A 26,659-nucleotide genomic window follows, 5' to 3' on the forward strand; every position below is an offset into this window, starting at 1 on the left:
CCCACTGTTCACAAATATTGGAATTTGAGAGCTGAAAGAAACCACAGCTAATAAGAGATGCTGCTTTACTTAAGCCATTGGTAAAGTCATTATTTTAGAGCCATAATGCTTACAAGGTAAAGAAATAAGCTGGTAAAATATGGAGAGAAACTGAAGGGTGGGTTTTTTTAAGCTTCTCAAATGCAGCTGCCTTCATATTAAGTTGTCTCAGCTGTACATTTTACAGTACAGACGTGTAAATGTGGAAATACATCTTAACGTGGTGGTATAGATTATGGCGATGAAATTGCCATTGAGCTGAGAAGCAGTGTTGGAGCCCCAGTAGAAGTTACGCATAACTTCCAAGTGGATTTTGTGTGGGAAGTCAACGTCATTTGACAGGTACCTTTTAGTTTATCTTCATTCTGTCTTAACAAAAAGGTCACATTTTTCTTACATTTTTTTTTTGGACTTTGCTTTTTTCTTCTGCTCCTTTAGACTTTCTGTTTTGGAAACAGTGTTGGCGCTCAGGTGCCATGAGTCTTTGTTCAGTTACTCCCTATTTTTCCCCAATTTGTATATCCCTTCTCATTTTAATTTCCTTATTGTCTCCAGATTAGTCAAGACTGCTGGGCTTTTCTCCCCTAGCAGCAGATGGATGCACAAGTAAAGCTTTACAGTACTGCTGCTCAGTATTTTCTGATTCCAGCAGATAGTGGAGTTGCAGAACCTGCAGATGGATCTTTTAATCTGAAGAAATTGCTCCCAGAGGTGTTGGATCTGATTTTGGGTTATCTCCCCGGTGTAAATTAAGAGCAAGGGTGGGTACTTGAACCTGAGTTAGGAGAGTAATGATAACCGTGGGGCTGGCTTCTTCAGACCCTTGCCTCTCCTCGTCCCTCTTTTGGATTCCTGGGCTGCCTTTCTGAAGATTTCTCCTCAGGAAAGTATTCCCTTCTTATCTTATGTTGTCCTTTCTTCGGGATGCTATTTCTTTAAGGAGTTAAAAACAAAAAAAAAGAAGCAGGGAGCTAGCGGAGCAGATCATGGAGCAGCTGAAAGTCGTGGAGACCCTGTATTTTCACCTTGGTGATATTTTGACCTTGTTTGGAGAGGAACAGTGAAGACTTTGCAGGAGCAGGGCAGCGCAAAGTCCCAGAGGTGCCAGTTAGTCTGTGAATTATCCTGCAGGGCAGGGGCCTGCAACGCTTGCCATGGGGCCTAATTTTCCTGCACAGCTGGAAGAAGCATCATTGCCACATCTGGGCAGTACAGGAAGCACTGCATCGTGTGGAGACTGGAGGACGATTTTTACTGCCTTCTAGCCTTTGCGATCTGTACGAGGGTAAGTGGAGAGTGCTCTTCAGGGGAGGGCAGGTCAACCACAGTTCTAAAGTATAGAAAACAGTCCTGCACTATGGTTTATGACTCACAAGGAGGTAGCTCCCCTGGGGCAGGGACAGCAGGGCTGAATTCCACTGAGCCCACATTTTTGTAATCCTGACGGGGAGTGCCTACAGTCAACCCAAACAAGGCTGGGGGTTCTTCTGAGCTTCCCTTTGAATCAGATGATTCAGATCCTGAAGGTTTTGTTTTAATGTACAAAGCCTTTTTGGAAAAGGTGCTCACGTTTGGTGTCTCTGAACTGGAAAGACCTTTGCAAAAGGGTTCTTGTCTGGCACCTTGTCTTAAGTGGAGGAGGGTATTTTATTTTTCTGGGCTTGGAACCAGATTCGGAGGGTTCAGGAGAAGATTCTCTGGCTGATTCTCCAGTGGACCTTTGGGATATGAGGACCCAGCAGAGGAATCTCTAGAGGAAGGCAAAATTCTAGTACCTGAGAGAGAGGATCCTAAGGTGGTGTTTTTTTTTTTTGTTTTTTGTTTTTAAATGATTACCTAGGTCCTGATGGAGCTAGGAATCAGATCCTAAGGCTGAATATGAGGATAACATATTAGAGGGCTTCAGGGCCCTTCTAGGTCATTTCCTTTCCATCGGTCAGTTAAGCCTTTAGCTTTTAAGGAGTTGGATTCTCCGGAGGCAGGCTTGAAGGTGGGAAGGGCAATGGTCAAACTATATTAATTGCCTGATGATACTTTGAAGCTGCTGTCAGCAGCAACCAGGAAAACCACTATTAAAGGGGAAAAAAAAAAAGCCCTCTTAGGCATGCCCAGATTTAGGCATTGCGAAATGTCTAGAGTGCCAGATTTTGATAGGCGCCAAATATCCTGGCTGAAGGGGAATTTGTTTTCAAAAAGCCTCCGCTGTGGTGCTTCATCTACCTCCTTCCAACCTGAATCTCCGATCCTGCCTATGGGTAGCAAACTTTTAAATCTAGCCCTACTCTTAAGAGAAGTAGAAATATATTTCATGTGTATATCTTGCAGCCCTGGCACTCGGAACACTTGTGGTGTAGCAGTGTTGTGCCTTGACTGAGTTTATGCTGGGTACAACAGATACCAGTAGTGGGAGGCAGTGGAAGGGCTCAGGAATGAAAGTTCTATGGCCTGTCTTGTGGATACCTTGTATGGTTTTCATCGCACGGCCACTAAGATTATGGTAATAGCATTGGTGGCTGGACATTTGCTCTGGTGGTTCTAAAGAGTAACGAGTGTATGATGCAAAGCTCAGCTTAGGATTCTCCCTTTTTGAGCATGCTCCTTTAGGGTGAAACTGCAGAATTTGTTTGGGCTCTTACGAAACTCTTAAAACTTTTGCTGGAGTTTCCGCAACACTTTTTTTCTGGTAGGTGGAAGTTCCAAGAGGCTAGCTAGTATTGCCCTGGCAATAATGCGCTGTGCAGGGCAGATATCCCATTAGGGTTCAGTCCTTTTGGAGGACCTGCTGTGGAATCCCTGAGACACTGTTGCTTTCAGGCGCCTTAAGGGCTCCCAATGAAATTGTCATTCCTTTCTTTGGTGGTCCACATGAAGAGGTCGATTGTTCAGGATTACGAGGTCTAGACAGAGTTAACGTCAGATCAGTAAGCCCTTCACGTGGTGCGAGTCAATTTTGCCTTGGATTGAGCTTGACCCGTGACTGAAGCCATCTTGATGTCCCCTTGCACATTCAGCAAAATGACAAAAAAAATAAAATATATTACCTTCTTGAGGATGCCCATTTTCGGATAAATACACTCTGGTCTGTCCTGGTGATGGTAAGGACAGATCATTTTGGAGAGCTTGCAAATAGTGCCTCAGGTTTGCGAGTGATGGGACCTTCCTTTTGGACTTTCAAAAGCCCCTCATACGTACTCCAGGGAGTTGGTGGTAGTGGCGGCAGCCTCGAACAAAACAGGTATTCTGGCTTTTTCAGGCGAAGTAAAGGGACATTTGCCAACAGTCCATTCATATGGTACTACTGAGGTGGTACACCCTAGGTTGGGTCATAAATGTGACAAGTGCATTTAGATTTCATTGCAGAATTTAGAATTGCCTGGGTCTATGTGTTTGATATCAGGGAAGGCAAAGGGTTCTTTAATTTAGACATGCAGTTGGACCTGTAGGGATACATTTGTTGCACCTGAGGAATCCCAGAGTATGAGATTATCTTCAGGTCCTTGGCTTCATGTCATCTCCGCTGAACTTGATTCCTTGGGCATTTATGCTCATGAGACCATTGCGAAGGGCTCTTCTGTCATAGTGGAATTCCCAGTTGGTGGATTTTTAGGTTAGATTTCTCTGTTGGATAAATCCAAACTGTGACTGCCTTGGTGGCTTTTGCAGGATACTTGGTCTAGAGGTATGGAATTGCATTTTCCAGTTTGAATCGTTAGCACCGCAGATGCCAGTCTCAAAGGATGGGAAGCCATTTTGCCAGGTCAGATGTCACAAGATCTGTGGTCGATGGAGGGAGCCTTGTGGTCCATCGTGCAAAAGAGAGGGGGAAAAAAAGCAATTAGGAAGGCTTTGAATTGTTGTCTTCCACAGGTCCGTGACAGGTGAGAGTGTTGCCAGACAATACAATAGTAGTGTGTAAGAACAGACAAGGGGGCACCAACAGCCAGCTGGTTTTAATGGCTGGTGCTCTTGTTCTGTTGGATGGAGAGCCATCTACAGCTTCTGTCGCGGTCTCGTGTGGCTGGTAAGGAAAGGATTACGCTGGAGCCTGAAGAGTAGGAATTCTCATGGAGCAATGTTATCAGTTGATGAGAGGAGTTGGTGTTTTGGTGCATCGACAAGCTTTTTTAGGGTCACGGGGACTTCGGGTATTAATGGTAGCCCGTTTTAAGAAAAGACCTGTTAAATCATTTCCATTAAAAAGCAAAAGACTGCAGCCAGAAGCCTCTGAAATTGAACTTGACTTAACTCCCAGAAACACACAGATGTCTAATAGAGAGAATAGTTTCTTATAGACATGCGGCCAAAGGGGGGACCAGGGTGAAATTTCCTCTACATTATAGGTCAACAGCTAGAAGATCTGGAAAACCCAGACAGCAAACTAAAATAAAGTTCTTTGTGAGCTGTTAAATTATGGGTTGCCAAAACAAACTCTTTTCATGTTTATAAGTTTAGTATTTTATAAATATCAAAGCCTTGTTATTAATTAGTGCTTTTAATGTTTTCGTATTTAATAACATATCTGCAATGTAGCAAGTTAAGCTATACAGGATGACTGTGCTTACAGCCAACTAATCATAAACACTAAACTTATAAGCAAGATATGTATGTATAAACACTAAGTTATAAGCAAATGTAAACATTTTATTGTATAAGTTAGTAAGTCTATATACATACACATTTCACTCTCTAAGCCATTAAACAGCTGAAAGTATAAATATAAGGTGAATTGTGAGCCATCAGGGAATAGCAGTCTGGGACCTGGTATTAGCCTATATAGGTAAATTAATCAATTTATACAATGGATACAAAAAAAGACTTGATCAATTTTAATCAAATAATATGAGTAATTTTCTCATATATAAGTATATTCTTTTCCTGAATATTCTTTTGCCTGATTACTGAGTTTCTCTGTCCTTTATAAATAATTATTGCTGTCACTAATACATTATCTCTTAGGAGCAATGATGTGTTATACTTATGGGGTCATGGAGTGAGAGAGAGTGACTTATAAGGGTATTCCTTAATGATTCAGTCATCCAGTACTACTGAACCCGAGACTTTCTTAGCCAAGTGCTCACCAGATTCTGTTGTATGTTCTTTTCTGCCTTGGCCGTTGGTAAGGTTGTTACAGGGTCGCAGAGATATCATTGGTGGATGGAACTTTGTAAGCCTTGTGGTAGGGGACCCTGTAACTCTGTTTTATTCTTGTCCTAGTGAGGCAGGGTCCAGTTTTCATGAATTGGGTGGATCACTTGTCGCACAGGCTGACTTTTTCAAACAGATGGTTAAGTTATAAGACGCATCTGGCAGAAATCTTTACGATTTTGCTTCAACCTAGAAAACCCTCAACATCTCTGATATCTAGGAGAGTTTGAATAGTGTTTAGTACCTGGAGTCGGAGATTCTGTGTCTTCTGGCCTCAGTCCCTCAAATTCTTCCTTTTTCTGCAGAGAGCTTTGTGGAGTGGTTTTGACTTGGTTCTGTGAAGGTTCAAATAGCAGCCTTAGCCTGCATTAGAGGGGAGTTTCAGAAATCTTCTCTGGCTTCTCATCTGGATGTAGTAAGATGTCTTAAGGGGTCCAAAGTTTGTTCTCTATTTCAGCTAGTGGTTTCATCTTAGGTCTTTATATTAGTCTTGAAATCCTTGGGTGCTTTGTCTTTCAAGCATCCTTGAAGGACCTTACTTTGAAGTTGTTTTCTTTCTATGGCTTATTGAAGGTGGCATTTTCTTCAGGACATTGTCTTCATTTTTTAACAAAGTGATTTCCTCATTCCTTTTCATTTAATCTGGGGATTTGCTGGCATTTCAGGTCTTGAATTCTTCTTCCCAGCATATTTAGGGGCTTCATGCGATTATACATAGGGTGCTTTGGCGATATCTGAAGGTTACAAGTCTGATCATCTGTTTTATTTAGTGTTCACAGTAGGGGGAGAAGGCTTCAAAGGCATCCATTGCTAGGTGGATCAAAGCAGCGATAATTTTATCCTATATTGTTAAGGCTTTATGGGTTTCAGTGGGCTTTCAAACCACTTCCACAAGGGTGCAATCTGCATATTGGGCTTTATCTTGCTTTGTGTTGCCACTGAAGATTTGTCAGGCGGTGACTTGGTTATCTTAGCATACGTTTCCCAAACATTATAGGCCGGATGTCCAGATTTCAAACCCAACAGGGTTTGGGGGACAGTGTGGTGTGAGTGAGCCTTTTGGAGTCCCACCCAGTTTAAGGAAGCTTTGGTTCATCCCAGTTCTCTGGACTGTTTTAGGGATGATAAGTAAGGAAACATTAGGTTCTTATCTGAAAATTTTCATTCCTTTAGTCCGACAAATCAGTCCAGAATCCCTGAAATCCACTCTGTCTATGTAAGTCATGGTGCTATTCAGGTTCCTTTCTTTTCACACATTTTCCAGTTGGATTCAGTTAGTTTCCTCTACCTTCTGCTCCACCAGTCCCGAACCTATGGGTTAGTCCTCATCCTGCATTATGGAGTCAAGAGTTAAAAAATAAATAAATAAATAAAAATTTATAGATATATTAATATATGTGCTGAAATTTAAAAAAACATCCATCCAGCAGCTAGAAGCTGTTATGAACTCTGCCTGCGGGTCTCCCCGCGAGCAGGCTCACTTACCCACGCTGCTTTTCTTCACCGACGCGGCAGGATGCCGCCGTCTGCCTGCCCACGCGGCCTGGAGGCCGCCTGCGTCTCTCCTCTTCACCGCGGCCGGAGCCGCGGACTTTTCCACCTTCTTCGGGGCCCGGGACCGCCCCTGTTGCTGACTGCATTTTCGCGGCGCTAAGGCCGCAGCCCTGGGCGGGAGTAGTGGCTGGAGCCGCCCCCGGGGCTCCCTGCAGCGGCTGGAGCCGCTGCCGATGTCAGGGCCTGCTCCTCAGGCCCTGCCCTGCTTCCTACGCAACTACGTCGGTGCAGGCCGCTGTCCGCGGTCCTGCACAGCTTCCTGCTCTGTCCTAGGTGCGCGGCCGCGTCTTCCTTCAACATTTAAGGGGCCAGACACAGGAAGTGTCTTGGCCCCACCTTGGTGACTGTTTCCTGTACCAGCCCTATAAAGGGCTGCTCCGTCAGTTGTCCAGGGCCTTGCATCGTGATGACTTCCATCTGGAGGCTCCTGCCTGCCAGAGTTGTAAGGTCCTCTGTTTCCGTGGAGCTCCTCGTCTCGTCTGCCTTCATGTCTTCGTCTTGGTGTCTTGCCTGAGGTCCCTGTTCACGTCCAGATGTCTCGTTATGGTTTCCTCATCCTGATGTTCCTGCCTTCCTGGATGTCCTGTCCCGTGTCTTCGTCTGATGCTCCTGAGCCTTCATGTCCTGTCTGGCTGTGTTTCCGGAGGATGTCATGCCCGGGAACGGTGCAGCCTGCAGGAGGGATTGTCCCTGTGCTCTGGAGCCGTCATGCCTGCCAGTCTATGTGGAGTTCCAGGCGACTTATGGCTCCGTCGTCGAAGCTCTGCCTGGGTTGGACTCGTTCCTGTGCTGTCCCGCTCCCGTCGTGGTCCGTGACCAGCCTCTTGGGGCTGTGTAGGGCGCGTAATGGGACAGGGTGGTCCGCGACTCAGGCCCGCGGGTGGCCTGAGTAGGGTGCCCTGAGAGACAGTGCCAATGTCCATGCCTTGTGGTTGCCTATGTGAATGTCAAGTGTCTTGTCATGGATGCCGTTGCATCAGCCATTTGTCTTCGCCAAGGATGCCATTGCATCAGCCATGTGTCTTCATCCATGGATGCCGTTGCATCAACCCCGAGTCTTCGTCCAAGGATGCCGTTGCATCAACCCTCTGTCTTCATCTAGATGCCGTCGCATCACACTTTGTCATGTCTTCGTGCCAAGGCCGTCTGCCCTCAACCTCAGGCCAGGCCTGCTGCTCCATGCTGCTTGCAGCAGGTCCGAAAGGGCCCGGAATGGTCGGAGGACCATTCACCTTCCAACATCCTCTGATGTTGGCCATGGGAGCTTGCCGGCCTGGCCGAGGGCACGATTGTTCAGCCACGCGGAGCCACCGTCAACCCTTGGCTTGGCCTAGAAGGTCTGGGTCAGGCTGAGGCCCATGGGCACACAACAGAATGCAAGGCCTTTCGAGGCCGTCTCTCAACAGAAGCAGAGAACACTGGCTGAATTAGTTACATAGATATATAGATAGGTAGATAGATATATAGATAGAGATATATAGAGATATAGATATAATTTTATAAATTATATATATATATATATATATATATATATATATATATATATAAATTCAGCCAGTGTTCTCTGCTTCCAGCTGCTGGATGGATGTTTTTTTAATTTCAGCACATTTTAATCTGAAAGATGTTTAGTTATATTTTCAGCCTATTTACTGTTCTGCTGAACAACTTTTCAGGCTGTATTGAGCATGCTTCTGCGGATATTTGCTCTTGCAGTGAAGCGCGCTCTGAGCACTGTTCCCCTTCTATGGTCGGTAAGGTTGAGAGCAATGGCCATCTTTATACCAGTATTTTAACAGCGTTTTTAAAGTTTCACTTACTTTGTAAGTGGCTTGCTTGTCACAGCCTTGAGTTTTATTTAAAGCTTTAATGGTGTCTGAGAAAATGTGTTGCTCTGGTGTGTGTGGCTCCAAACGCTTGTCAGCCGAGTCTTTGCTTGGTTTGCCACAGCAAATCCTATTTGCCCGAATTATCTAAAACTATTTCTACGACAAAGAAAACTTCATTCCCTGTTCGTACTAGGATCAGTCCTGACGGTGGGTTTCCAGCAGATGGAGTCAGATCACAGTTCCAAGGGAGGTGCCACATAAGCCCACACCCCCTCTATGTCCCTTCAGTATCTTTCTGACTCCAGCAGATGTGAGCAGGGGAACATCAGTTCCTCAATACATGGGCTTGAGTGTAGGTTTTCTTCTCACTTTTGCCTTTTTTGTTAACTATATTTTTGTGAGGGATCAAGTTCTCATTAAAAAAAAAAAAAAAGTTCAGTTTCTCTCAGGGAGAGCCCTATTGGCTGGCTCCCTTAGGGGCACTTGCAGACAGACCTGTTGCTTTATTTTCTTTGTCTGCCTTGCCTTTTTCCTACTGCTCTGACTTGGTAGATGGGGTAAGTGTCCTGTGTTTATTTGGTTTCACAGTCTTTCTTCTTGGACTTGCGCTGCACCGCTGGGGTGCATGTTGGTGGCACCAACCTCTCTCCTCGCCCCCCCCCCCCCCTCGGAGGCTTCCTGACCCGCGGCCCCGTGACGTCACATTCCCTGGGGCTGCCGTAGTCCGCCGGGAAGACCCATTCCCCAGACGGTGTTTTTGGGCTGTGGTGGGGGGGGGGCTCGAGCGGCTCCGGAGTACACTTGGTGCTCGCGGCGCCTCAGCCTGTCGGTTCCCGCGCTTCTCCTCCTCCCCCCCTCCCCCCACACACGGCATGCCACGACTTTCAACATGCGCCGCGTGTGGACGCCATGGGGGCTGTTTCTCCAGGGACGGACTTTGCGCCGACTGCCTCCCCAGTGGGGAGAGCAGTTCGAGGCAGGGGGATGTCTCCGGCGCACGAAATCAGGACCGCAGAGGTGGACAGCAGCCGGCCCCGATCCCGCAGAGCGCGGGAACGGCGGCCATTTTGCGGCAGGACCCGGCTGACTCGGAAGGGGAAGGGGAGCCCTCATTTTCAATTCTGCCACCAGTTTTGGACCCCGTGCTGCCAGCAATCACCTTGCATCAGTCGGAGGAGCCCCTGACCAGACCCCCCCCCCCGGATCCGCCGGCGTTTTCCCCGGAGTTCTTCGTCTTGGGGTATAATGCCTTTTTGGCCAGGCTCTCCCAGCCCCTGGATCTTCTTCCCAGGCCCCCCCCCCCCCCAAAGCTGATACGCACGGATTCCCTCCCTGGGGGAGTCCTACCTCCGGGTGCCAGCCCTCAGAGTGGGGTGGGCGGGGGGCTCATCTCCACGCACCCCGGGATTGCCTAGCGGCTACCCTCGGACGCAGGGGGGGGTTACCCGGTCACGGATCCTGGCAGGGATGACCCTTTATTGACAGCCCAGCTGGAAGGGGACGACCCCCGAGTCTTGCGTATTTTCCAGAAGGATGAGCTAGATGACCTGATCCCACATATCCTGCAGGAGCTGGACCTGGATGCTCCACCTGATCCACCGGGCTCGAGCCTACGGCTAAGATGGGGGACCCCGTTTTGGCGGGGCTCCGGCCCCTGGCACGGGCCTTCCCTACCCATCCCACGTTCCTCCAGCTGCTTTCTAGGGAATGGACGCTCCGGAGGTCACACTAAAAGTTAGTAGGGCTATGGAGAAGCTTATATCCGCTGCCCGAAGACTTCCTTGAGCTCCTCAAGGTCCGATGGTCGACTTCGCAGTCTCGGCGGTCACCAAACGCACCACCATCCCGGTCACAGGGGGCACAGCGTTTGAGGGATCTACAGGACAGGAAACTGGAGGTCTACCTCCAGAGAGTGTTCGATGTGTCGGTGCTGGGAGTGTGAGCGGCCACCTGCAGCTCCCTGGCACAAAGGGCGGGTCTCCGCTGGGTGCAACAGCTTCTCACATCTCAGGAGGAGATGAGCCAGGAGGATAGGCTCATCTCCTCCTGAGATGAGCCTATCCTCCGGCGGGAGCCTATCCTCCGGCGGGAGGCTCATCTCCTCCCGCCGGAGGAGATGAGCCAGGCGGATAGGTTGGAGGCCGTGATTGCCTACGGGGTGGATGCTTTGTATGACCTGCTCCGGCTGCTCTCTAGGGCCATGATGGCTGCGGTCTCAGCAGGTCACCTTCTTTGGCTTCGGAACTGGTCGGCGGATTCTTCCTCCAAGACCCGACTGGGATCACTTCCGTTCAAGGGCAAGTTCCTCTTCGGCGAAGATCTGGATCAGATCATCAAGTCCCTGGGAGAAAATGCGGTACATCAGCTTCCAGAGGATCGGCCACGATCCACGAGGTCCTTCGGCTCCACTAGAAACCATTTCCGAAATCAACACAGTTTCCGTACCACGCGTCAACAGCAGACCTCCAGGAATCCTTCGTCCTGCTCACATTCTTGGAACTGGCCCTTTTGAGGGCGGAGACCCGGTAAGGAGGGATTGCCTCATGGTGCACCCTCCAAGCCCCCACAATGATGCCAGGGTGACCCACCCGGCAATCCCCAGGGTAGGGGGCCAGATTTCCCTCTTCTACGAGGAGTGGGTCCAGATCACATCGGATCAGTGGGTCCTCGATATTCTAAAGCACGGCTACGCATTGGATTTTGTACGGCCCCCCACAGACAGATTTCTCTTCTCCCTCTGTGGGTCACTTCAGAAGCAGCTCGCAGTTCACCAGACGTTGGACCAGCTCCTCGAGCTGGGGGCAATTACCCCGGTGCCGCTCCCAGAGGTGGGCCAGGGTCGTCATTCGATTTATTTTGTGGTGCCCAAAAAGGAGGGCACTTTCCGCCCAATACTGGATCTCAAGCTGGTAAACAAATCCCTCAAGGTACCACATTTCCGGATGGAGACACTACGCTCGGTAATAGCGGCAGTTCACTGGGGGGAGTTCCTGGCCTCCTTGGACCTCACGGAGGCATACCTACACATTCCAATTTTCAAGGAGCACCAGCGTTTCCTACGGTTCAAGGTTTTAGGACAACATTTTCAGTTCCAAGCACTTCCTTTTGGTCTGGCGACGGCCCCATGAGTTTTCACCAAGGTCATGATGGTGGTAGTGGCCGCTCTCCGCCGGGAGGGTATTTTGGTGCACCCTTACCTGGATGACTGGCTCATCCAATCGAAATCCTTGAGCCAGGGTTATCGGGCAGTCGACAGAGTGATACAACTTCTTCAGTCCCTTGGGTGGATCATCAACTTCGCCAAAAGCAGCCTCACTCCGTCAGTCGTTGGACTTTCTGGACGCGAGGTTCGACACGGCGATGGGCAAGGTTTTCCTACGACCGGAACGTGCACAGGCGTTGCGGATCAAATCAAGCACTTCTCTGCTCTCTCTCCACCCACAGCGTGGGATTATCTTCAAGTCCTGGGGTCCATGGCATCAACTATAGATCTGGTACCCTGGGCCTTTGCACGTCTACGGCCACTACAGAGAGCTCTGCTTTCTCGCTGGAAACCAGTCTCGCGAGATTTTCAGGCGATTCTCCCGATTCCTTAGACAGCCTCCACTGGTGGCTAGACCTACGGAACTTGGCTCAGGGGATGTCTTTGGAGACTCCAGATTGGATAGTGGTCACCACTGATGCCAGACTCTCGGGTTGGGGAGCAGTGTGCCAGATGAGGTCCCTCCAGGGACAGTGGACGAAAGCACAGACGCGGTGGCCCATTAACCACTTGGAAACCAGAGCAGTCCGCCTAGCCTTGAAAGAGTTCCTGCCCCTAGTTCACCATCGAGCGGTCAGGATACTCTCGGACAACGCGACCATGGTGGCATATATCAACCGTCAGGGAGGCACGAGAAGCCGACACGTCTCCCTAGAAACTGACAAACTCATGGCATGGGTGGAACTACATTTGGTCCGATAGGCGGCCTCCCACATTGCCGGGGTGGACAACATACAGGTGGATTTCATCAGCCATCAACATCTAGACCTGGGAGAGTGGGAACTCTCGGAGGAGGCGATGCACCTGATCGTCCACCGTTGGGGGACTCCTCATGTAGACCTCATGGCGACAGCTCGCAACGCGAAGGCCCTCGCTTCTTCAGTCGCAGAAGAGAACACAGGGCAGAGGGTGTCGATGCTCTAGTGCTGCCGTGGCCCCGTCATCTACTCCTCTGTTCCCCCCCCTGGCCTCTAGTGGGCAGGGTATTAAGAAGAATCGAGAACCACCAAGGCACAGTGATTCTGGTGGCTCCGGAGTGGCCTCGCCGCCCATGGTTTGCGGACCTTCTCAACCTGGCTATGGACTGGCCTCTGTGCCTCGGGCATCTTCCACAACCTTCCACAAGGCCCAATATTTTTCGACGAGGCAGCTCGCTTCTGTCTTGCGGCTTGGCTTTTGAGAGGCGCAAATTGAGACGCCGTGTTATCCAAAGGCAGTTATTTCAACGCTGCTTCGTGCACGGAAGACTTCCACCTTCCGTCGCCTACGTCCGGGTGTGGAAGGTTTTGAATCTTGGTGCACGGTGCACGCTACACAACCGGAATCCACCTCGGTGACTCAGATTCTTTCATTCCTACAGACAGGCTTGGAGAGGGGTTAGCCTATAACTCTCTTAGAGTACAGGTTGTGGGCCTTAGGAGCTTTGTTTTGCCGAGGGACAGAGATTCCACTTTCTTCTCATCCGGATGTCGTTCGTTTCCTTAAGGGAGTAAAAGCATTTGAAGCCACCACTCCAAGCTCCTTGCCCCTCTTGGAGCCTTAACTTAGTGCTCCGGATCCTCTGAGGCAGTCCTTTCGAACCTTTACGGACCGCTACTCTCAAGACGGTTTTTTCTGGTGGCCATTTGTTCTCAGCCCGTCGGGTCTCTGAACTTCAGGCGTTATCCTGCAGGGAACCGTATTTACGCTTAAACCCGACTCCGGGGTCACCTGCGCACAGTACCTTCATTCCTACCCAAGGTGGTTTTCTTATCTTCTACCTTTTCATCTGAATCAGTCAGTGGAACTGCCTTCCTTCTCTTCAGTTGACTCTCGGGACCTACGCAAACTCGATGTTAAGCGTTGCCTGATGCGTTATTTGGAAGTGACCAATGACTTTCGGCTCTCGGACCACCTCTTCGTCCTTTGGTCCGGTCCTAAGAAAGGGCATCTGGCCTCTAAAGATGACGATCGCCCGCTGGCTGAAGGAAGCCCCATGTTTGCCAGCTTTCATGTTTGTCAGCTTACATTGGAGCGAGGAAACCTCCTCCGCTGGGGGGTCTGGGCTCACTCCACCCGCGCCCAGGCGACCTCATGGGCTGAGAGTCTTTAGGTCTCGTCGCAGGAAATTTGCAGGGCGGCCACCTGGAAGTCACTGCATACTTTCGCTTGCCACTATCGTCTGGATGTTTGGTCATCGGCTTCTGGGTCCTTTGTCGACAGGGTCATTCGAGCAGGGCTATGTATGGCCTACCCTCAGTAGGGAAGCTTTGGTACAATCCCACCGTCTAGACTGATCCTGGTACGTACAGGGAAAAGAAAATTACTCCTTACCCTGCTAATTTTCGTTTTTGTAGTACCATGGATCAGTCCAGATGCCCGCCTCAGATTGGTGGGGTTCTAGACAGGGGATCTGCTGCTCGATTGGTTCTATGGGTTTGCCCTTCTTTCTGTGGAGCTGTTTCATACAATTCTGTTGGCAAGTTGCCATTGGACAACAGTTTTCCAGTTGCAATTACAGTTTACGGTTCTAGTTTTATGTTAACTGAGATTTGACTTGATCCCTCTGTTTTCCTTCTTGTTATGGGCTTTGGTAGTCTAGTTACTGAAGGGACATAGAGGGGGTGGCGGGCTTATGTGGCACCTCCCTCGGAACTTTGATCTGACGCCATCTGCTGGACGGGGACGTAACCCACCATCTGGACTGATCCATTGTACTACAGGAACAAAAATTAGCAGGTAAGGAATAATTTTCTTTTGGTAGAGGGGGTCGGGTAAGCAAAAGGTTTCCTCCAGAGCAAATTCTGCTTTTCTGGAGCTGTTAGTGGCTGCAGATCCAATAGCTGATTGGAGGGGGTGGCCATTTTGAATGACTCAGCTGGAGTGTCATCAAAAGTGGGGCCTTCATTAAGTCGGGGACCTCCCAAATTGCTAGCAACATTTGATTTTCTTCAGGTAGCTAGTCAAGAAGTCCCTAGCACCAGTGCTGGTTCTTTTTCATCTGATTTTTTTTCAAATTTCTACATCAGGCTATTCATGGCCTTGCAGGGGCAGCAGCATAACGTTGCAGATCAAGGAGGGGAGTGACATTTTTACATTCTGATGATTCTAAGGCTCAAAAGAGAAAGATTGATTCAGAGGAGACAAACATACTCTCTGGATTCTGATTGTCCCTCATATTTAAGATTAGAGAATGAGAGATGTGATACTACTCTGGATTCTTTAGAAGAAGGTGAAATCCATTTGGGAGAAGATGAAGAGCATATCAGATTATTTCATAAAGAGGAGATGTCGAGCATTAACTTTGCAGGTTATTTCTGCATTTCGTTTAGAAGGGCAAAATGTTGAAGGAGACACCTGGTTGGATCCAATCATGAGAGGAACATGGAAGCAGCTTCTACTTTTCTTCTTCACCCAGAAATTGAATCTATGATTTTGTCTGAGTGGGAATCGCCCAAGGCAGGTTTTAGATGTCTAAGAATCTTTAATAGGCTATATCCTATGCCACCAGAGGTGCTAGATAGGTCTTTTTTCAAAAACTAAAGGGTGATGCTATGGTTTGCTGCATTTGCCAGGAAGACTACTATTCCTGTGAAGGGAATGCAACTCTTCGGGATGCACAGGATAGGAAGCTGGAGCAGTACTTAATCATGTATTTTCTGCAGGGTCTTTTCTGCTTCAAGGGGCAGTTTGTGCTAGTTATGTTTCCAGATCTTTGCTTCATTGGATTCAACAGTTATCTGGAGTTAGAAAGTACTGCAAAACTAGAATCTGCTATGGCTTACTTATCTGATGCAGTGTATGATATAATCAAAATGGCTGCTAGGACATTATCTCTCTCTGTGGGAGCTAGACCTCTTCTGTGGCTAAGAAATTGGTCTGCAGATTCTTGGTCTAAGTCTAGACTTTCATGTTTGCCTTTTAAGAGTAAATACCTTTTTGGTGAGGAATTGGATTGTCTGATAGATCTGGGAGATCTAAAATTAGAGGTTACCAGAGGACAAAGCCCAGGCAAGTTTTCGTCCATACCGGGCTCAATTTATGGAAGTGAAAAGATATAGACCCGGTAGGAAAGTTACTCCTCAGTTGTCGAAGGATAAAAGGTCCCAGCTTTTTCGAGCAGCAAGAAGATCAAGAGGCGATATTACTCAACCCCCAAGTACTTTGCAGAATACAGAATGAGACCCCAAAGGATTAATTCTCTAGGGGATCTATAGGGGGCAGGTTACAAGGCTTTTCTCAGGGAATGGATCCAGATTACCTCAGACCAATGGGTTTTGGTTATAATCAAAATGGTTACACTCCAGAATTAAGAAGGATGGTAAGAGATTTTGTGGCTTCACCTGCCCATTCTCCAAATAAAGTTGCCGCAATTCATGGGACATTTGCAATTGAATCAATTTGTTCAGCTATTCGCCAGGTTCCAATCAAGGAACGTCAAAGGGCTACTATTCAGTTTATTTTGTGATTCCAAAGGATGGTTCTTTCAGACCCATTTTGGATTTAAAAGGTGTGAATCAGAATATATATATCCCTTGTTTTCACATGGAATCTCTGCGAATAGTTAGCACTTTAATTCGTAAAGGCAAGTTTTTAATGTCTCTCGATTTAAAGGAAACTTACTCTCATATTCCAGTGAAGCCAGATTTCCAGAAATTTCTTCATTTTTGCATAATGGGCCAACATTTATCAGTTTATTACCCTACCTTTTGGTTTAGCAACTGCACCAAGGACTTTTATAAAGGTTATGGTTGTAGTAGCTGCCTTTTTAAGAAAGAAGGGAATTCTGGTCCACCCTTATCTTGACGATTGGTTAATAAGGGCCAAGTCTTATGCCAAGGGGAGTGGTTTCAACAGAGGCAGTAGTCTCTTTACTCTAAAGGCTAGGTTAGGTGATCAATTTTACAAAGAGTCCGTTGCAATCCTCACAGACAATAGAACATTTATTTATTTATTTATTTATTTATTTATTTAGGATTTTTATATACCGACCTTCTTAATACAAGTATCAAATCAGGTCGGTTTCCAAAGAACAAAACTGTCGCGGTTAAGGCGTTACAATAAACAGAGTTTCTGAACATAGGAACATCAATAAATATTATAGGCAACAGTAACTCGACAAAGTAACGTGGATAAATATGGGTACTGGCTAAATAGGGGTAGTGTAACTTGGGATATACAGTTAATAGAATAATGTGTAGATGGGCGCAAACATGAGTAGTGCAAGAGCTCGACGAACTAATGCATCAACAGAAGAGTGTATTCAATACAGGTGGACTGTCCAGATCATGGGTGGTCGAGGAACTTGTGGTGGACTATTTTGTTCTTTGACCGGTGTCAGAATGTTCTTGTGATTCTGGATAGGCTTGCCAGAAGAGCCATGTTTTTAGGTTTTTCTTAAAAGTTAGATGGCAAGTCTCTTGGCGTAGATCCGGCGGTAATGAGTTCCAGAGAGTGGGCCCGGCTGTGGAGAGTGCTCGTTTTGTAAGTGAAGTTTCATCGGGGGAGCATATAAGGAACCTTTGTAGTTGTATCTGATGGGTCTTTGTGATGTATGAGGGCGGAGTTGCGAGTTTAGATTTAGATGGGCGATGCCCATAATATCCTTGTGAATCATTGATAGTGTCTTGAAGGTAATTCTGGCTTTTATAGGAAGCCAGTGAAGGCTGTGAAGAATAGGTGTGATTGGGCTCTTTTATTTGTGTTGGTGAGTAGCCTCGCTGCAGCGTTCTGCACCATCTGTAAGGGTTTTGTAGATATGAGCGGGAGACCTAGCAGTAAAGAGTTGCAGTAGTCTAACTTAGACAGAATTATAGATTGGACTACTAGACGGAAGTCACTAAAGTGGAGGAGTGGTTTCAGATTTTTTAGCACTTGCAGTTTGAAATAACATTCTTTAGTTGTGTTGGTAATGAAGGATTTAAGGTTGAATTTGTTGTTGAGACGCACCCCTAGGTCTCTGACGGAAGGGGAGTGGTTGATAGATAATTTTGTGAATTGTGTTGCGCTTTGGGAGTTGATGAGGGTATGGTTTTCGTCTGGCGAGATGATTAGGATTTCTGTTTTGTTTGAATTGAGTATGAGGTTCAGGCTGGATAGCAGAGAGTTGATGGATTGTAGGCAATTAATCCAATGTGCCCAAGTTCTTTGCAGAGATTCTGTGATGGGAAGGAGTATCTGAATGTCATCAGCGAAAATATAATGTTTTAGCTTGAGGTTGGAGAGAAGGTGGCAGAGTGGAAGCAGATAAATATTAAATAGCGTAGGGGAGAGGGATGATCCTTGTGGTACTCCTCGTGATGATTTGATAGGAGGCGATTCTTCGTTGTTGATTTAACTTTATAGAATCTATTCTCAAGGAATGATTGAAACCAGCAATGAGCTTCTCCTTGAATTCCTATATCGGATAGCCGCTCGAGAAGGATGGCATGATTGACTGTGTCGAATGCAGCGGATAGGTCAAGAAGAGCGAGGAGGTATGGTTGTTTGTTTTCAAGATTGAGGAGGATGGTGTCAGATAGCGATGCAAGTAAAGCTTCTGTGTTTTGCGATTTCCTGAAGCCGAACTGGAACGGGGAGAGTATGTTGTTCTCCTCCAGGTACTCAGACAGTTGCTTGTTGACGAATCTTTCCATCACTCTTGAGATCAGGGGAAGGTTAACGATAGGGCGGAAGTTTGCAGGGTCATCTGTTGAAAGGTTAGGTTTTTTTAATAAGGGTTTCAGAATGGCTATTTTGAGCTGATCTGGGACCTTTCCTTGAGTTAAAGAGCAGTTGATGATGTCTGCTAATGCTTTGGAAATGGTGTTGGGAGTCGATAGGAGAAGATTGGAGGGTATGGTATCCAGTGGATGAGAGGAGGGTTTGAGCTTCTTGAGAATAATCTCGATCTCCAATGATGATGGTGTCTCGAACGCTGATAGGCTACTTTCTTTGTAATGTGATGCGATACTAGGGTGTGATGCTGTTGGTTGTTGGGTGGAAATTGGCTTAAGGAGGTTGGTGATCTTTTGTCAAAGTAGATCGCTAATTTCCGCAGCTTTGCTGGCTGCTTGTTCGTCTGGGATGATAGAAGGAGAGGGTTTTGTTAGGGAAGATACAAATGAGAATAAGGCTTTAGAGTCGAGTGCAAAGTTGTGGATTTTTTTTGCAAAGAAGTCTTTTTTGGCCTTGAGTATGGCTAATCTGTATGTGTTGAGGTGGGATTTGTAGTTGAGCGTTGTGATGGTGGAAGGAGACTTACGCCAGCTGTTTTCTTTTTTCCGAAGTTCTTGTTTAAGGATTTTGAGTGTTGGAGTGTACCACGGATGTCTGTTGGCTTGGGGTGGTTGTAAGGATTTAGTGATGGAGGGACAGGAACGATCAGCGACCTCGTTTGTTATATTGAGCCAGGAGTTGATAGCTGAGGTAGCGTCTGAGAGATCCAGTCGGTCGAGTTCTTTGGTAAGCAGATTGCTAATATTGTCTATGGAGCAGGGTTTCCTGTATCGTAATGTGGTTGCCGGGAATATGGGACGAGGCTGGTCTTTAATTTGAAGTTCTGTAGAGATGAGGTGATGGTCGGACCATGGGACCGGAACGCAGGTAGGGTTATTGGTAGAAGTTAATCCGTTGTTGAGAAAGATCAGGTCTAGGGTATGTCCCGCTTTGTGCGTGGGATCTTTGACAATCTGATTGAAGCCTAGATGATTGAGTGCTGTGAGAAGGATGTCGCAGGTTATGGGTTGGAGGAGCGCTGTTTACATGTAGATTAAAGTCTCCCATCAAGATTGCTGGTTTGTCCTGTTTAAAATGTTTTGTTGTGAATTCAATTAAGGGTGAGGGGTCTGTATCTAAGGTTCCTGGTGGTGAGTAGATTATGGCTATTTGTAGATGGTCCGAATTGAAAAAGGCAATTTCAGTGTTTATTGTGGTGGATGTTTGTAGTGAGAGCCCTAGGCCCTTTTTAGAGGCTAGCATGATCCCTCCACCCCTTTTTTTGATTCTGGGAATTGAGTGTATGTCATAGAGGTGGTTAGGGAGCTGGTTTACAAGTACAGTGTCTGTGGTTTTCAGCCATGTTTCAGTAATGGCGCAGATATCGGGGTTGTTGTCCGTCAGGTGGTCGTTGAGGAGGTGGAGTTTTTTTGTGATCGATTGGGCGTTGAATAGTGTGAGTGTAAATAGTGTTAATCCTAGCGTTTGTGAAATGGGAGAGATCATAATTGGAATCAATCTCTGTTGTCGGATGCCTAGCATCCTGGGTTTGTTGGATGAGAGTTTGGGAGTGTAGGGAGTGTAGGTATAGGAATAGGGTGCATGTTGAGTGCTAGTGGGTTGTATTGTAACCTTTCTTGAAACAAGAATTGTAGGTAAGATAACAGGGAGCTGGGAGCTTGGTGAATGATAGATGAGTGGCTCTTGGAAGAAGATTAGTTGAGTGGCTGTTGGATTGATGGTAGAAGGATGGATGGTTGGATGGATGGATGTTAGATGAGTGGTTGCTGGATGCAGTATGGATGGTTGGTTTCTGAATGACTGTGGAGCACTTGCTGAGCACGCTGGAGTACTTTCTGGAGACTGTGGTAGTGATTGCTGTGTTGGTATAAGAGTGGATGCTGGCGCTTGGTGTGAGCTATATTCCGCCTTCTAGTGAAGGCCCAGGTGAGTCAGTTTGTCTTTGGATGTGTCGTACTGGATGGTTGTTTGAGAGTGGGCGATTGCGGTGCTGGTGAGGAATTTCAGTGGCTGACTTGGAGGGTGTAAGCGGCCCTGGCTAGCACGCTTGGGAGTCTCGTTTGTTTTAAAAAAGGACTTCAGCCGGCTTCCGATTAGGGTTATATGTTGGTAGTAGTAGTGAGTATTAGGGCTCAGGGGCTCTCAGGGGCTGCCCGAAGGGGCGCACAAAGGGGCGGGCCCCTTTGTCACGCTCCTTCGGTGCGCGACGCTCGGCGCGCGGCGCCTCGGATGTCCGGGATTGAAATCCCCAGGCCTTCTCCGGGATTGGTTGAGGAGGATTGGAGGAGGAGGTCCTGTCTTGTGGCTTCCTGCGGCGGTGGGCGGAGAGTAAGCCGGATCGCCGCGCTTTCGAAGAAGAAGCAGGAGGAGGTGAGTGTGAAGCTTCCCCGTGGCCGGAGCGGGGGCCCACGGAGGTAGGGCGAGAGTTAATGGCCTTACCCCGATGGGCTCAAGCGCCGGCTGAGCGGGCCTCTCTCCCAGCGCCTATCTGCTCCGGGGACCTGCTTTCTGCTCCGGGACCTGCTTTCGCTGGTGGTCTGCGGCAAAGAGGGCGCCTGAGGTCGGGCCGGTGTTTTTAAATTTTTGCGCGGTCGCGTGGTGCTGAGGTCACCAGCGCGACTAGGGCTGCGTCGTTCGAAGTTCGGAGGAGGAGGGCCTGTCTTGTGGCTTCCTGCGGCGGTGGGCGGAGAGCGGAGAGTAAGCCGGATCGCCGCGCTTTCGAAGAAGAAGCAGGAGGAGGTGAGTGTGAAGCTTCCCCGTGGCCGGAGCGGGGGCCCACGGAGGTAGGGCGAGAGTTAATGGCCTTACCCCGATGGGCTCAAGCGCCGGCTGCGCGGGCCTCTCTCCCAGCGCCTATCTGCTCCGGGGACCTGCTTTTCTGCTCCGGGACCTGCTTTCGCTGGTGGTCTGCGGCAAAGGTTTAGGGTCAAAATTCGACACAGCTGCAGGCATGGTATACTTTCCTCAGAAGAGGGTTTTAAAAATTCGATCCCAGGTGTACAGTGTTTTAGATCAACAGGCACCAACTGCGTGACATTATCTACAGCTTCTAGGCTCAATGGCTTAGACTCTAGAATTAGTTCCTTGGGCAAGAGCTCACATGAAACCATTACAGACTAATCGGAGAAAATTATTTTTCACTCAACGCACAATAAAGCTCTGGAATTTGTTGCCAGAGAAGGTAGTTAGTGCAGTTAGTGTAGCTGGGTTCAAAAAAGGTTGGATAAGTTCTTGGAGGAGAAGTCCATTAATGGCTATTAATCAATTATACTTAGGGAATAGCCACTGCTATTAATTGCATCAGTAGCATGGGTTCTTCTTAGTGTTTGGGTAATTGCCGAGTTCTTGTGGCCTGGTTTTTTGGCCTCTGTTGGAAACAGGATGCTGGGCTTGATGGACCCTGGGTCTGACCCAGCATGGCAATTTCTTATGTTCTTATGTAGATCTGTCTTCTTTCAAGATGGAAACTTCAGCTTCAGGGCACATTTTCCGTTAACCAATGAAATTCGAAGCTTGCTAAAGTGGTGGCTGCATCACTCAAATTTGACAAAAGGAATGCCATTGGAAAGCTCAGACTCTGTTATTCTGACAACAGATGCCAGTTTAAGAGGCTGGGGAGCTCATTACAGGAATCTTTATGCTCAGAGCCTTTGGAGCCAGGAGCCTTTGGAGTACATTGGTCAATAAATCGTCTGGAGGACCGATCTGAGATATCAAGTTGGTTCTTTTGCACTTTCAGTATCTTCTTCAAGCGAAGCAAGTGAAGGTCTTACGCAACAATACAACAGCAGTCGCTTATATAAACAAGCAGGGCAGCCCACACAGTCAGTGTATCGGAAGAGACGGATCTCTTGTTGCTTGGACCGAGAATCATCTTGTCCACTTAAACAGCTCAACACATAGCAGGCAAGAGGCAACATCAGGCAGACTATCTGTCAGAATGTATAGACCCTAGACAATGGGAATTAAGTCAGGATGCTTATGTTCAGATAGCGCAAAGATGGGGGCCACATCAGATAGATTTGATAGCTTTCCAGCAAGAACAAGAAGTAAGAAGGTTTTTCAGTCACAGAGATCTAGGCAGTGAAGCAATAGATGCCTTTCAGCAAAGTTGGAAGGGCTAACGAGCTTCTGTTTCTCTTTCCTCCTTGGCCATTAATAGCAAAAGTATTAAGTAAAATAGAAATGGAAAGAGTTTCAGTGGTTCTAGTTGCTCAGATTAGCCACGAAAGCCTTGGTAATGCGAATATAAGGAGGCTGTTAATAGATCATCCTCTGTCTACATCAGGGGCCTATAGAGATGGAGGATCCAACTCCATTCTTACTTCTGGCTGGCTATGGAAAGGACAAGGTTATCTAGGAGAGGTTATTCACCCTCTGTGAGTAATGTCAGTGTTGTATTCTATAAAGAATTTTACATTTTTCTTATGAGTATGGCCACATTTTTGAAAATTGGTGTAAGAATAAAAATTTATCGCTATGGTCTGCGAAAATAGATGATATTCCCGATTTTTTTATTATTTATTTATTTTTATGGTGTGGTTTGGATTACGGGTTTAACCTTAAATTCTTTAAAGGTGCAGATAGCTGCTATTTCTTGTTTTTGTGGGTGAATAAATGGTAGTTTAATTTCTCCCACTTGGATATTTGTCATTTTCTTAGTGGAGTCAAACACATGTCCCCCAATCAGATCTGTTTTTCCAACTGGAATTTAAATTTGGTTTTACAGGTTTTATCTAGGGCCTCCATTTAAGCCTTTAGCTCAAGCAACTATAATGATTTGACCTTAAGGACAGTCTTTGTTGTAGTGATTACATCTGCAAAGGTGAATTTCAGAATTGTAAGTGCTGTCATGCCACTATTCCCTTTTTGAGATTTACAAATAATTTGGTTATTTTGAGACCGGTCCCTTCTTTCTACCCTAAGGTTGTATCTTCATTTCATATAATCAACAGATTGTTCTTTCTTGCTTTTATAAGAGAATGTAAGGATGATTTTTCAGTTGTTGAAGCATTGGATGTTGAGATGTTTACAGACTTATCTGGTAAGATCAAAGGAATTTCGTAAATCCAAAAGATTATTTGTCCTTTTTGTGGACCAAGAAAGGGAGAATTGCTTCAAAAGCATCAGTTAGTGGTTGAAGAATGCCATTTTGTTGGCATATTTATTGCAGGATAAGGTTGTTCCTAAGATGATTAGGGCCCCATCAACATGAGAGCAGACCTTCGTTGTGGGCATAAAGAGGCACATTAATCCAATGGAAATTGGATTTAGCTGTGAATAAGGATGGATCTTCTCACTAGTCACGATACCATTTTTGGTTCTTCAGTTTTAAAAGTGGAATTGTCATCCACTTACCCTTAGATGGGCTTTGGTATTTCCCATAGGTTTGGGACTGGTGGAGCAGAAGGTAGAGGAAGGAGAAATTCTTACCTGTTATTTCCTTTTCTTTACTTCTGCTACACCAGTCCAGAACCCCACCCATATAAGAAAGAAAAGATAAATGAAAGCAGTTTTTGGGTGGTCATATTTGCTGTTTGTTGCAAAATGAGATTGACTTTATCCTTCATCAAATTTATTTTCTTATTTGAGTTAAAAACAGTTGTTGTGAGAGAGAGAGAGAGAGAACGAACACTCTGCATCCATGCTGCAGGATGAGGACTAACCCATAGGTTCTGGACTGGTGTAGCAGAAGTAAAGGAAAGGAAATTAATAGGTAAGACACAATTTCTCCATTAGCTTGTTGTACCCCTGCTCAATTTTATGTATTTGTTTTTTTTAAAGGGCCTTGTTTTTATTTAGGTTGTAGCTTGGTTACTTGTTACACTGAGTGACTGCAAGTGGCACACTATCTTAAGTACCAGCAGTACTATGAAGCTTTTCTTCTCTCTCCACCTGCTGGTAGGTGAGAAAAACCTAGTTGTCGGGTAAGAATCAAATTTTTCCTTAGTCTAGTCACTTCAGCAATGGCCTTTAATCAAAGGACCATGCATCAGGGCTCCTTTCAGAGCTGGGGAATCTGACCCAGGTCACTGTGGTATTGCACAGCACTACCACTAAGCTGACTTTTTTTTTTTTTAAATACATTTTTAATGATCAAGCCATGATTGCACAGAGTACTAACAGATATTGTAATTAATTTTTTGCAGAGTAAGATCAGTTGCAGTAGGTGACTGGAACTAAGACTTAACCTGTGAGTCTAAAAAAAAAAATGATGGAGCACATTTGAGTGAACATCCAAGAAACCTTTGGCACATTTAATTTTCTGCAGTACTGGGTTTGTCTCTTTAGTACAATGATGAATCTATACTTAGATCTTCTGACTTCTCAATTGTAGAATGCAGAGTGCTTTAAAAACTTTTGCCGTGGATGAAACCTCCGTATCTGGCTATATTTACCACAAGCTACTGGGCCATGAAGTGGAGGATGTAATTATTAAATGCCAGCTACCCAAGCGCTTTACAGCGCAAGGACTTCCTGATCTCAACCACTCTCAGGTAAACGGTTTAAAGGGGACTGTAACTTCAGGACTTATACCCCTTTTGGTACAGCTTTTTCTTATTGTCTAGCAGTCCTCATTCCTGGCATTCTGTGCTTACTGGTGTGCAATGCTGTGCTCATATCTGCAAACAATCTTGCATCAAAATTATTTCCACTTTCTCGATGTGATGTAAATATTTATCAACTTTTGTAATGAGCTTTGGAATATTTTAGCATAAACTAAAATTTAAATAAAACTACATATAAATTGACTTGTCTTATAGCATTAAAGCTGAGAGTTGAAATACTAGCATGAGTAATGTGCCGTGAGAAATTAAGGTCCTCCAGGAATATTATGGGGAAATGATGGTTTAATATTTTCTGGAAATAAGATTGATACAGTAACTTTTGATTTTTCTGTCCCATATTTGTTTTAAAAATTTATTTAATGATATTTATATATCACTTCACTGATTAAATAAAAATCTCTCGAAGCGATGTACATGTTGCAATACAAATTAAAACATACATAATAAAACTAAAATAAAATAAGCATAAAACACTAATAAACTCAATCTAAATTAAAAAAAAAAAAATTCTACCCCACAGATCTCACTTCATCTTAATAATAGCCACATTAGATGTTAAAGGATTGAGAGACAAACCAGGTTTTTAGTTTTCTTCTAAACTTTTTTAGATCAATTTCCTCCCTTAATTCGAGGGGGAGATTATTCCAAAGTGCTGGAGTGCTGCTTCAAATTTTTTCAGGCAATATTAATTGTCAAAATGTTTTACTTAGAGGTATTTGAGGCAAAAACTTCTTGATTTGTATCTTCAATCTTTTCTTCAAATTTACACAAGTTCCATGCAAAGATTTGAATGCTAAATCAAACATTTAAATTTGCAACAAAAGAAACTGGTAGCCAATGAAGTTGGAGTAAAAGTGGACCAGCAGAAGTTTTTCTAGAGCACCCTGTAACAATGCCTGCAGCAGTGTTCTGGATTATTTGAAGTTTACGTGATAACTTTCCAGGAAGACCCAAATGCAAAATATTGCGATAATCTATGTAAGATAAACTCAGTGCATATGTTGCTGCTTTCACTGCCTGAAAATCTACATAGGGACATAACTGACAAGCTGCTTTCAATTTTCCATATTTCTTACAGGACAAGCAGGATGGTAGTCCTCACATATGGGTGACATCATCAGGTTGGAGCCCAGTCACGGAACGCTTTTGTCAAAGTTTCTAGAACTTTGACTGGCACCTACTGGGCATGCCCAGCATGGCACTAACCCTGCATCCAGCAGGGGTCCCCCTTTCAGTCTCTTTTTTTTTTCCCCACGCAGCAGTAGCCACGCGGGTTAAGGAACTCTCTAGAAATTTCTGACAGGAATTTCCTCACAGAACTAATTAAAAAATTTCTACCCCATAGGGGTCCCCCTATCGATTCCGTAGTCCACGGTCGTATGGTAAGGCTTTATCCTCATTTGTGGTTGATTCCCATCGAGTTTTCCCTTCGGGGCCTACCGACCATCCACCGCACCACGGCTAAATTTTTGTTGAAGTCATGGCGTCAGGTTTTCGTCGGTGCCCTGATTGTCCTCTGACAATGTCCATCACAGACCCACATATAGGGTCTGTGTGTTGTGTTTGGG

General features: G+C 46.2%; 1 protein-coding gene across 1 annotated transcript in view; it reads left to right on the top strand.

Moving 5' to 3' along the window:
* The window catches only part of UPF1 (UPF1 RNA helicase and ATPase), a 443,827-nt gene that overhangs the window by 173,934 nt on the left and 243,234 nt on the right, over positions 1 to 26,659 (top strand). Inside the window, 3 exon segments of the mRNA XM_029614488.1 lie at positions 272 to 360; positions 362 to 381; positions 24,860 to 25,019. Coding sequence (XP_029470348.1) covers positions 272 to 360; positions 362 to 381; positions 24,860 to 25,019 — 269 coding nt within the window.

This window comes from Rhinatrema bivittatum, chromosome 8 (assembly GCF_901001135.1).
Source record: "Rhinatrema bivittatum chromosome 8, aRhiBiv1.1, whole genome shotgun sequence".
In the NCBI taxonomy this organism is placed as follows: Eukaryota; Metazoa; Chordata; class Amphibia; order Gymnophiona; family Rhinatrematidae; genus Rhinatrema; species Rhinatrema bivittatum.